We start from the raw sequence: 12,970 nt of genomic DNA, 5'->3' as shown, positions 1-12,970 counted from the left end.
TGCTGACAAGACTGGCCTTAATTTTAGGGCTTTGCCAACAAAGAGCCTGGCATCAAAAAGCAGAAGACAATGCTCCTGGTTTTGAAATGTGCAAAGATTGTGTGACTTTATCAGTGTGCAGCAGTGCTGCTGGTAATCACAAGCTGCCTTTAATGCTGATCGTCAAATCTGCTAGGGCCACAGCTTTTAAAAACTGCAACCAGAAAAAAGCATGGATTAATGGTTTCAGGGCCAGTTTGTTCCCCTGTTTGACGGTTTTCTAAGGAAAATCATTTGTCTCCCTGTGCAATCCTTTTGATTGATAACTTGCCATCTCACCCCAGCACTGAGGAATTATGTGATGGAGAAATTGTGGCGAAGTTTTTGCTGCTGAATGTTACACCACTTCTACAGCTGATGGGCCAGGTGTACTGCAAACATTAAAACTGAATTACAGAAAACAATTTTTAAGAATGCTGATCCAATATGATAGCATTCCTTTAGTGGACAAAATAAAAAAGACCAATGTGAAGGATGTTGTTTATTGGGCCGCAGAGGCGTGGCAGAATATTTCAGAAAATACTCTTAAGAAAATCATGGAGCAAACTGTATACATCTCTTGAATTTCAGGACAACCTAGCTGAAAATGAAGAGGAAAATCTACTGCCAATGATACAGACAATCCCTGGACGTGAAGAAGCTAGTGAAGGAGATGTAGATGAGTGGATGACAGTTGATGGGACATGTGTGGACAACCTTACTGATGCTGATTTAGTTACTGCTGTGACTCAAGACCAGAAAGAACTGGACTGATGTGACAGAAGTGATGATGAGCCTGAAAGCGACAAAGGACAAAGGAGAGTTGATGCCACACAGTGACAGCAGATTCCTTTGACCTTTCACTACATTATTTGGAGCAACAGCCCAATGCTACACCTGCTGATTTGATGTTTATGAGACAATGGCGCAACTATGCATCATATAACAGACTGTCTTCATTACGCCAAAAAACAATGACTGAGTTTTTGTCATCTAAAAAGCAGGGATAAAATGTCCACTGTATTTTAGTAAGTTTGACAGCTTTTCTTTCATTGTTATGCATTGTTTAAACCTAATGTTTCCTTTCCAATTTTTCTAATACATGTTTACTGTACTGTGTAAATTAAAATAGTGTGTATGTACAGTGGTTTACCACACAGTTTTCCATACTTAAACTAACGTTTTTCATGTTCGGATTAACCGAATGTTCTGATTACCGGGGTTCATATTAGCGGGACTCTGCTGTATGACCAAAGGGATACATTTATCATCATAGCCTTAGAAGGAAATGCCCTCGCAGGAAAAGTTAACATTATGATGTATAGGTATGATGGGAAACCTTATGTCCTGTCACCCATGAGATGTTTCATATGTTTATGATTAGGTTTTATGTCATCCTGCTCCACAGCAGACTCAAAATGTGGTGATGGTTCTACGAAGGTTGTCATTGTGTGTCAGTTGTACTGAGTACAATCTTCCACTTTTACCAGTTTGTGCAGTATTTAAAAAAAGAAAGCAAAACACAAAATATAAATCCTTTGACAGCCTGTTACATACTGAGGCAAGCAGAAATATGAATGCCTCCATCTCTTCAACACGATGACCTATTATAATTCAAAACTCACTCTCGCTGCTGCCCCCTCCCCACCACCACCTCAATATGTTTCAAACGAGAGCTCTCGTGGTTCTAGTGGAACCACTTTTGGGAATCAATTTCCACAGCTGGCTGTCAAAGCAGATTTCTTTCTGGCTTCTACAGATGATAAGACTCCCTCCGGGAGCCCTCTCCTTGGAAACTCACAGATCAGAGGCCTAACACTGGTCAGGTGTCTGAGACAGCTGCAGCCTGGGAGTCCCAGGGCTGTCCTGTCTTCAACCATCCCTGTGCCTTCAACAAATAAGCCCACACACAAGAATCTGTGATCAAGAGTTGGGAATCATCAGCAGTGCAAGTGCAAACTACCCCAGCATTCAACATCTGTGACATTTGTCTATCTCCAGGCAGGGCACTTTTTTTGTTTGAGATGACCACCTCAGTCTGTCCATCCATCCATCCATCCATCCATCCATCCATCCATCCATCCATCCATCCATCCATCCATCCATCCATCCATCCATCTCCCTCACTTTGCTCCTACTTGGGGATTTCAATACAAACCATCCTCTGTGGGGAAGTAACATTTCATCTGTTCGGAGCCTTTTGATTGGGCAGCTTCTTTCTGATCTCAGTCTCTCTCTTAAATGACAGCACTCCTACCCACTTCATTGCTGCTCACTGCACCTTTATTGTTTCTGACCTTATGATCTCTCCTCGCAGTCTCTTGGTTTCGTTACATTGGTCATTCCACGATGATCTTTGTGACAGTGAATCATTCCCAGTGGCCATGTCAAGGACAGTATTGAGGCTATGTCAAGATAGGATTCTGCCAAGAAACCAGGCACATGGGGGGGGGGGGGGGGGGGGGGGCGCGGCAAAACAGGCCAAATGAAGTTGAAAAAGGCAGCAATAAAAGACCATTTAAGAGTTAACTGGGAGAGGGGACGAAACTTTTTCCTTCATCCAGATAGCATCATAAAGAAATGACTACTAACAAACAGTCATCACATGGGTTGTGTGTCAACCATGTGCTTGGTTCATACAGGTGGTGCCTACATAGCTAGCTCATGTTTTGCCACTACTTCACTGTGGTGCTGTAAGACATCACAGGTTAGTGAGTAGGTCCGGAAAGAAATATGCTATTTGACCGAAGGCTTAAGATTTTTGCCAGTTTCAGCCAGCTGAGGACAGGAGTGAAAGTGTTTAACCTCCAAATCATTTGATTGAATCAAAAATGAAATTGGAAATATATGTCACATATAACACACTGTCATCTCACTTTAATTTTTGCCAGGAATACCTGGAATGAGAAGTCTGTATCTTATTTTGAAAAATGTCGGCAGATTTTGGTGTCAAATATAGCAGACGTATCAATACAGCTGACATAGTTAATAAAACAGCGACTTTCAAATCTTAGTAGTTGAGTACTGTATACTTGTGACAATTTCAGTGACTGCAGCATCTTGTCAATGCAGTTTCAGCAAATTAAAGATGATAAACTATCTTTAGCTCAAATATAGGGGAAGTAGACCATCAAATTCAGCTATCTTGCTGATAGAATACAACACAGCTGCTAAATTGATTTCAGTGGCTTAACCAATGATTTAATGACCTTATGTTGTAACAAAAATGTAATTTTAGGAAAGGAATATGTTCTCAACATTTATTTACAGCCCTTTCTTTTATTTCTAATTAATGACTTATGTGTCATTAATAAGTAATGAGGAGCAAATAAAATCTGTTATTTATTATGCATTATACTAAATTCATTGTACAGTGCTAACATAAAAGATAAGATGTAGACTTTGTTTTACTTCGAATTTTTGAGAAAGTTTATACAATTTGTATTTTATTTACAAAAATTATACATTTAATTAGGTGTGTACAGCATTTTTCATCTGTTGTTTTGGTAGTCAGGTGACTGATTTGATGCTGCTCTCCATGCTGGTCTACCATGTGGAAAACTTTATCTCAGCATAACTGCTGTGCCACATCCACTTGAACAGAACGAGGTGGCGCAGTGGCTAGCACACTGAACTCGCATTAAGGAGGACAATGGTTCAATCCCACGTCCAGTCATCCTGATTTAGGTTTTCCATGATTTTCCTAAATTGCTCCTGGCAAATTGTGGGATGGTTTCTTTGAAAGGGCATTGCAGACTTCGTTCCACGTACTTCCCTAATCTGATGAGACTGATGGCCTCGCTGTCTGGTTCCTCCCCCAAACAACCTAACCCAACATCCACTTGAACCTGCTTACTGTAATCATTCCTTGGTCTCCCTTTACAGTTTTAATCCCCACTACCCCCACCTCCCTCCGCTCCCCCCCCCCCCCCCCCCCCCCCCCCCACACACACACACACACTTACTCCCAATACCAAACTGACAATGTCTTTTGGTCAAGTTGTGCCTGAATTTCTTTTTTTCCCAGTTTGATTCAGGAACTCCTAATTTGTTATACAATCTAAACCTATCTAATTCTCAGCATCCTTCTACAATATCGCATTTCAAAACCTATCATCATCTTGTCTGAATAGCCTATCATTCATATTTCACTTCCATGATGGACTACATTCCTGACAAATATCTTCCGAAAGCTTCATAACACTTAGTTTTATATTGGTTGTTAACAAATTCTATTTTTTCAGGAATGCTTTTCTTGCTGTTGCCAGTCTGTATTGTATTTCTTCTGTACTTCAGCCATCAAGAGTTATTTTGCAACCAAATAACAAAATTCATCTACTACTTTTAGTGTCGCATTTCCTAATCTAATTCTGTTAGTATTGTGTGTGTTACTTTGACTACATTCCATTACGTATGTTGTAATTTTCTTGATGTTAGTCTAATCTCTTTCCAAGACACTGTCTAATCTGTTCAAATGCTCTTCAAAGTCCGTAACCATATATGACAAAATTGCAATGTTCTTATTTCTTCTTTCTGAATTTTAATTCCCTTTCTAAATTTCTCTTTGGTTACCTTCAGAGCTTTCACAAATTACAGAGCAAATAAGATTTCTATCACTTCCTTCTCAACTGCTGCTGCACTTTCATTCGCGTTTATAACTGTAGTCTGATTTCTGTACAAATTATAAATAACATTTTGGAACCTGCATTTTCTTCATACTACTTTCGAAATTGCTATTAAGGGTGCAATTGCAAAAACCTTTCCCTAAATGTACAAATGGGACAAGGTGTAAAACTTTGCTTCCAACGTTTGCCAATATGAGGCGACAGCGGTAAGTAGTGGTTGAAAGAAACAGATTGCAGACGTAAGGCAGTTAGCTTGGACCTTGGTTAACATAACCTCACTCAAACATTAGTCGATTTATGTCTGCGTCAGAAAGTTGTTCATGATTGAAAACATCAGTTTACGAGCCTATTTCTTGTCACTTGTGAGAGGTGTTAACAGGGTGTATACGATCCGGGACAACCGGGAATTTTTTCATCCAGGAGGAAACCGGTAAAAATCCCGGAATTTTTTAGAATTCCGGGAATTTTTCGTTGTTTTAGTTTGTGGCAGGGTTAGTGAAATTAACCGGAGAATGAGTTTTGACAGTGGTAGGAATAGTTACAGAATTAGTGATGACAAGACAGTTTGCTAGAATGAGAAAGGAGAAGAAACAGGGACATCACACAAATTATGGAAGAACATGACGATTCCAAATTTATACAAAAATTTCATTCTACTACTTTTCGGTCTCATGCATGAGAAACTGGAGTGTATGAATGAAATGTGAAACTACAGTCCTGGAAATGGAAAAAAGAACACATTGACACCGGTGAGTCAGACCCACCATACTTGCTCCGGACACTGCGAGAGGGCTGTACAAGCAATGATCACACGCACGGCACAGCGGACACACCAGGAACCGCGGTGTTGGCCGTCGAATGGCGCTAGCTGCGCAGCATTTGTGCACCGCCGCCGTCAGTGTCAGCCAGTTTGCCATGGCATACGGAGCTCCATCGCAGTCTTTAACGCTGGTAGCATGCCGTGACAGCGTGGACGTGAACCGTATGTGCAGTTGACGGACTTTGAGCGAGGGCGTATAGTAGGCATGCGGGAGGCCGGGTGGACGTACCGCTGAATTGCTCAACACGTGGGGCGTGAGGTCTCCACAGTACATCGATGTTGTCGCCAGTGGTCGGCGGAAGGTGCACGTGCCCGTCGACCTGGGACCGGACCGCAGCGACGCACGGATGCACGCCAAGACCGTAGGATCCTACGCAGTGCCGTAGGGGACCGCACTGCCACTTCCCAGCAAATTAGGGACACTGTTGCTCCTGGGGTATCGGCGAGGACCATTCGCAACCGTCTCCATGAAGCTGGGCTACGGTCCCGCACACCGTTAGGCCGTCTTCCGCTCACGCCCCAACATCGTGCAGCCCGCCTCCAGTGGTGTCGCGACAGGCGTGAATGGAGGGACGAATGGAGACGTGTCGTCTTCAGCGATGAGAGTTGCTTCTGCCTTGGTGCCAATGATGGTCGTATGCGTGTTTGGCGCCGTGCAGGTGAGTGCCACAATCAGGACTGCATACGACCGAGGCACACAGGGCCAACACCCGGCATCATGGTGTGGGGAGCGATCTCCTACACTGGCCGTACACCTCTGGTGATCGTCGAGGGGACACTGAATAGTGCACGGTACATCCAAACCATCATCGAACCCACCGTTCTACCATTCTTAGACCGGCAAGGGAACTTGCTGTTCCAACAGGACAATGCACGTCCGCATGTATCCCGTGCCACCCAACGTGCTCTAGAAGGTGTAAGTCAACTACCCTGGCCAGCAAGATCTCCGGATCTGTCCCCCATTGAGCATGTTTGGAACCGGATGAAGCGTCGTCTCACGCGGTCTGCACGTCCAGCACGAACGCTGGTCCAACTGAGGCGCCAGGTGGAAATGGCATGGCAAGCCGTTCCACAGGACTACATCCAGCATCTCTACGATCGTCTCCATGGGAGAATAGCAGCCTGCATTGCTGCGAAAGGTGGATATACACTGTACTAGTGCCGACATTGTGCATGCTCTGTTGCCTGTGTCTATGTGCCTGTGGTTCTGTCAGTGTGATCATGTGATGTATCTGACCCCATGAATGTGTCAATAAAGTTTCCCCTTCCTGGGACAATGAATTCACAGTGTTCTTATTTCAATTTCCAGGAGTGTATTTCCTAACGTAAAGCTTTTTGCTTGTAGAAGGCCAAATAGGTATTTTATATTGGTACTTCGTGAATTATATTGTGATGTATTATAAAAATGATCATTATTGCCAAAACAGTCTCGCTTATCTGGTGTGTGTTACAATTGCTGAAATATTAGAAAGGCCTATTTTGTTTTCTCCGGCACACAGTGACCAAATAGACGTAATCAGATCGAGAAACCACACCAGTCTTGGGTACTATTTGTATTAACAGCTTTTTCAGTATTAGACAATGACGTTTCCATTTTTCATGTAGCAAAACGTTTGACGAACTTTGATAAGGTAATAGTCCTTTCGCAGAAAGGAAAGCACACCATGTAAAGCCGTAGCACGTTTAGACAGAAAATTCGCTATGGCCCAAGGACTGAAGAAATATGTACTGTCTTGACTGTCTCTTGTCCTTACTGGTTTCAGGTGTCCTATATTTAATTTTATGTCACACAGAAGAGCAAGTTGTTAGCTAATAGGCAATAGAGAGTCCAGTTTTTCTGAAGAGTTCTTGTTCTCCTGGTTACAAATAATCCTATCCAGCATTAATTGCGATGGTTTCTTTTTACAAAAGAAAAAAGTATGGGATTCCTACATCACCGTAGCTGCGCTAGTGCGATGACGTCTCTTATCTGGTGCTCTCTGACAACTGCTAAAATGAATCTATTTCTAACAGTTCACGGGAAAATATTGCGAATATGTGTTAGGAAAGCATTATTTTCAAAGTAAATTTCCTTTTATGCAAGATGAACTGTGTGCGAGGATGTACGCTGGATTTCTTACATCACAAGTGTGTTTGATCTCTTTTAAAAATAAAAGTCTTTGCTTACGAGCTATTTAGAAGAATTTAGAACCCCGAAGATCAGAGATTTATGTCGATATTAAAAATTTTCCTGGCATATTTGTGTGATGTATATTAAAGTGTAACGTGTGCTAAACAGATAAACATTATAAGTGAAAGCTTAGCTTTTCTTGTAGCTTATTAATCCTAGAGACAAATATTATATGTGAAAGCTTTTCTTTTCTTATAGCAACATTATGTATATTAATTTAAACCATTAACTTTTGCTGTTGGTGGAATTCGAATTTATACTTTCGTTATACGAAAATTTACAGCGTACATGTTGTTGCAAATCAAAAGATCCCCCCCCCCCTCCCCCCCCTCCGAGTATTGTTTTCTAAAGTGCCGGGAAATTCCACGCTGCTGTATAAAACCATATCCGGTCAAAGGATAAGTTTTACAATTCCGAGGGAAAGTATACTGTCACTTAACATGGCAATAGCGTATTTTCACCTGGGAGAAAATGTATTTTTAACCGGGAGATCTGGGAAAAAATTTTTCTCCTTGTCCGCGTATACACCCTGGTTACACTTTTGTTTGAATATGAAGAAAACAGCGGCTGAGTCTTAACGAATGCTCTCAAGTGTGTATGGTAAGGTTGCTCTTAGTGAAAGAACATGTCGTGAGTGGTTTCAATGTTTCAAGAACGGTTATTTTAACGTCTAGACCCGCATAGTGTTGGAAGAGAAAATGTTTTCGAAGATGCAGAGTTGGAGACATTGCTGAGTGAAGACTCATGTCAAACTCAAGAAGAGTCGACACAATTAGTGGGAGTGACACAGCAAGCCATTTCAAAACGTCTCAAGGCTATGGGAATGATTCAGAAAGAACAAACTTGGGTCCCATTTGAGTTGAAACCAAGAGACATTGAACGGTGTTTGTGTGTTTGTGCGTAGTTGCTTCAGAGGCAAAAATGGAAGGGATTTCTGTATGACATTGTGACCAGGGATGAAAAATGGGTTCGTTACAATAACCCTAGACGCAAAAAATCATGGTGATATCCTGACCGTGATTCCACGTCAGTGGCCAAGCCATGGGTGGGATCAGCTTGACGTCATCTACTATGAGGTGTTAAAACTAAGTGAAACAATCACAGGTGCCCATTATCAAACGCAATTAATGTGTTTGAGCATAGCATTAAAAGACAAACAGCCGCAATACAGCGAGAGGCACGATACTTTGATTTTGCAGCACGACAACGCTCGACCTCCACATTGCAAAAGAGGTCAAAATGTACTTGCAAACATTAAAATGAGAGGTCCTACCGCACCCACCGTATTCTCCAGACATTGGTCCCTCTGACTATCACCTGTTCAGATCAATGGCGCATGGCCTGGCTGATCACACAACCAATCTCATGAAGAAGTCACAAATTGGATCGATTCGTGGATTGCTTTAGAAGATGAGCAATTTTTTTGACACAGGATTCGTACACTGTTGGAAAGATGGGAGTAAGTAGTGACCAGCAATGGAAAATACTGTGAGTGTTACATGTGTAACCAATTAGTTTCTTTAAAGCCTCAAATGTTGGGTAAGAAACAATGGAAGCAAAGTTGAACACCTTGTAGAAACATAGGCGTGCCTTTCTTCAAACTATCTTCTAGGATAAGTTTTTGGGTCAGTATTGCTTTGCGCATTTCTACATTTATCGAGAACGCAAACCAATTTGCCTCAAGGTTTGCCTCTACCTATTTTTCCATTCTTCATTACAGATTTCATGTCAGTATTTTGTAAGCATGACTAATAATCGCCTCTCTGTGGGCCTTCATTCCATTCGCACTCAAACCTCCAGATGTCAGACACTCAGATCGGTACCAAATATTGTGTATCGGTAGAGTATCAACGAAAACACTGATTTAGTTCGTGCTGTGAACTGTCATCCAGTAGAAGATGTGTAAGCAGTAATTGAAAGTAACACCAAAATGACAGAGTATAGACAAACTGTATCTGTGAGCACTGAATGTGTATGGGCAACACCACACCTGTCTATACAATTGTACTCTATAGGTTTGCTACTTGCAACTAATGAAATGAAAGCAGACAGCCAAAAGAACATTGCTACAAACTCTGAAATGTCCTTTTACATGACAGAAAAATGTTCTCCCATGTAACAATTCACTCATAATGGGCGCAAAAAAAAAAAAAAAATAAATAAATAAATAAATAAATAAAATAAAATAAAAAATAAAATAAAAAAAATGCCATCAGCAGGTTTCAAACCTGTGACCTTAAGCATGACTATCTGATGCACTAGCAACTCACCTACCAGAGATTTTCATATTTAGAGCTCACATATATGGTTTGCCTATACTCTGTAGTTCTGGTGTTAGTTTTAATTACTATTTGGCTAAGGATATTCTACTGGGCGACAGAACATGGCATAAACTAAATTGGTGTTTTGGTTGATACTCTATCGACACACAATGTTTGGTACAGATCTGAGTGACTAACATCTGGACGTTTGGGTGCGAGGTCTCTCTGTGCACTGTCATATTCATCTTGCATGATCACATCTCCCATCTCATCTTCATTTGCTCCCTCTTCCGTTTCTATAACACTGTCATTTAGTTCATTTCCATTGTAGAGGGCCTACATACTTGTATATTCCTCTGACTGCGTCACTTTGTACATGGAAACTTTCTTTGGGTTTGTGACCATATTTGGCTCAAGTAATTTGCTTTTGTCTTAGTCCCACACATCCACCTCGAACTACCATTCTGTGGTGAAAGTCCGTTAATTTCCATTATGTGGCCATAATCGTGTCAGATCCCTTTCCACATGTATCACCTGAGTACAAATAACACCTCTGCCAATGCACTGCCTTTTCATACATTGTGTACGTAATACTTCTGCCAACTGTAAATGTACATATGACTCTCCCACGACTTTTGTCACTTCAGTGTATTTACTGTCTCACAGCACTGGGTGTGGTTGGCAGCAACTATGTATCTGTAACTTATGCAAACGCCAAAAAAAAGATTTTTATATTTGTATATTAACACAGTTATCACAATCAGTTTATTGTGTTTTGTTTGTGGCTTAAAATTTTATTTATTGATGTTTCAGCAATTATCTTAGTTACATGTTGCATATTGCTTTATGTTGTTGAGTGTGTTTCTCTTCCCCCAGGCTGGGATTAGCGTGCCACTGGATGACATAAAAGAATGTTTCAAATTTGTATCTCTTGGTGAAAAACTCAAAGCAGTTGGTGTTAAGGAGGAACATGAAGAGAGGACCTATCCAATGCCAAAATCAGATGGGAAGCGATATGCTGGATTATATACAGATGTAAGATGATAGAAAAGAAATACGCTTATAGCAGATGGTGTTATTGAATATTGCTCAGTGCTCCATTCACCTTAACAAATCGTCAATCATTTGTCTCTTAAGTTTAAGTAGCAGACAGTCAATTTCATGTATCTGCTTTGACCCATTACATCAGATTTGGAATAAACAGTGTAGTTACACCAGTTACTAAGACAACCATAGGTAACATTTAACAACTGGCTGCTTACATGCTTCGAGATGGTGACCAGAAGATTGATCATTACGACCACAAAAGAGCATAAGAAACATGCGGACTATTTCAGACACCAAGTGAAGTAAAGCTAACAGGACAGCCACATGAACTAGGGTCATTTCGAGTGGGGCAAACGAAAAATACTACAATAAGACTAACATCATTGCAATACAAACATGTAATCAAAAAATAACATGTACAAATTCCTCCAAAATAAACCAAAGAAAAGAATACATAAAACACACAGTTGGAATATCCACTTGATTTATATAGACAGTGATCCAGACATCTCTCCTCCTCCCTCCCTCTCCTCCCCTATAATAAATAAATAAAAAATATTTTCCATTACCCATCCCGTATGCACCTTGACTCCATGACATCAAATTTGAAAAAGCAGGATGGTGGGGGCAGCCAAATGAATATTTTTAAGAATCAAAATTATAAATATGATCACTACTACACGTTTCACTTGCAACAATTTGAGCTATGCTCTTGCGTTCCTGCTTAACCTCAACCTCAAAAAACGTGTCACTTCCCAAAACAACCAAATATTTGTGAGAAGCAAAACTATAAATATGATCACTAATCATTTCACTCGCAGTTTTTTAAATTGTGTTCTTAGGTTCCAGCCTAACCTTACCCTCAGAAATTGTGCCACATACAGAAAGAAACAGACAAATGTTTGTGAGAACCGAGGTTATAAATATGATCATTACTGATTTCTCTAGCAACAATATAATCTTTGCTCTCAGTTCTTGCCTAGCACCACCCTTGTAAATCATGATTTACTTTGAATAAACAGCATAGTGTACACCAATTACTAAGACAATCACAGTTAACATTTAATAACAAGCTGCTTACATCCTTCGCATCATACACAGGACATCATAGGTCAAAGCTGTCGAGTGACACTGGACCGTGCATTTGAACCTGCTGCACTGTACAAATTACTACAATTTGACATTGTTGTCTTCATTAGTTGTATATTTTCTTAATCTTCAAGACTAAGAAAATTGCCCATAATCAAGTTTCCATTAAAAAACAGAAACAGTACTGTACATCTTTCATGCATTTCTGTGCAGATATGTATCATATCTATATGTCTGTATCTTTGTACTGTCCATTAGTTCTTGTCATCTGGCAGTAGTGTTTCTTATATTACTTTTTGAGAATGTCTCTCTGCTTTAATACATATGTTACCAAGAAGGGTTGGTTTACTATGATCAGCTTACTTGCTAAAATTAACTGAAAATGTGTGTCATTTAATTATGTTTGGAAATATGGAAGAAATTAAAGTGATAATTGAAAGGCTGTGATTCTTCTTGATGTGCATTTAGATTGGCCACATTTAATCATAATTTATTGCTACTGTATTGTTGTCATAAACATTTCGGTAAAGGAATATTAATCGAACATGTGTAAATGGCCAGGCTATGTTTATGACACATCAGATATTTGCTTCTTTGTCCACACAATGTGGAATTTGTTTACCATGGCATGAGTCCTCTCTCTAGCACACCATTTGTTCGTTATAAATAATTACATGCTCTAAAAAGCTGGACCCAGATATGCAGAGTACGGTATAAAGCAGTCATACAAATGTTTCACACTCAGTCAGCATGATCCAATCACTGTGTCTTCTGTCAGATTAGAGGTTACCAGTGTTAACTTCCATGCAGTTCCTTGATTACCCCAGATTTAATTTACCATAGCACTGAGGGCTCTAATGTAGCATCTCCAGATAGTGAACAGGTTCATGAAAAGTGTAGGAAGGCATTTCTGTCATTGTAGCAGCAACTGTTATGTTAA

General features: G+C 40.5%; 1 protein-coding gene across 1 annotated transcript in view; it reads left to right on the top strand.

The window, feature by feature from the left end:
- The first annotated feature begins 958 nt into the window (after positions 1–958).
- The window catches only part of LOC126359235 (EF-hand domain-containing family member B), a 364,905-nt gene continuing 352,893 nt past the window's right edge, over positions 959–12,970 (top strand). The window contains exons 1-2 of the mRNA XM_050007612.1: positions 959–1,046; positions 10,771–10,929. Of these exons, the coding sequence (XP_049863569.1) occupies positions 10,885–10,929 (45 nt within the window). The 5' untranslated portion in view covers positions 959–1,046; positions 10,771–10,884. The remainder of the gene's footprint in view (positions 1,047–10,770; positions 10,930–12,970) is intronic.

The sequence above is a fragment of the Schistocerca gregaria genome, chromosome 1 (assembly GCF_023897955.1).
Source record: "Schistocerca gregaria isolate iqSchGreg1 chromosome 1, iqSchGreg1.2, whole genome shotgun sequence".
Lineage (NCBI taxonomy): Eukaryota > Metazoa > Arthropoda > Insecta > Orthoptera > Acrididae > Schistocerca > Schistocerca gregaria.
Note: the sequence above shows the minus strand (reverse complement) of the source record. Positions and strands in the feature narration are given on the sequence as shown.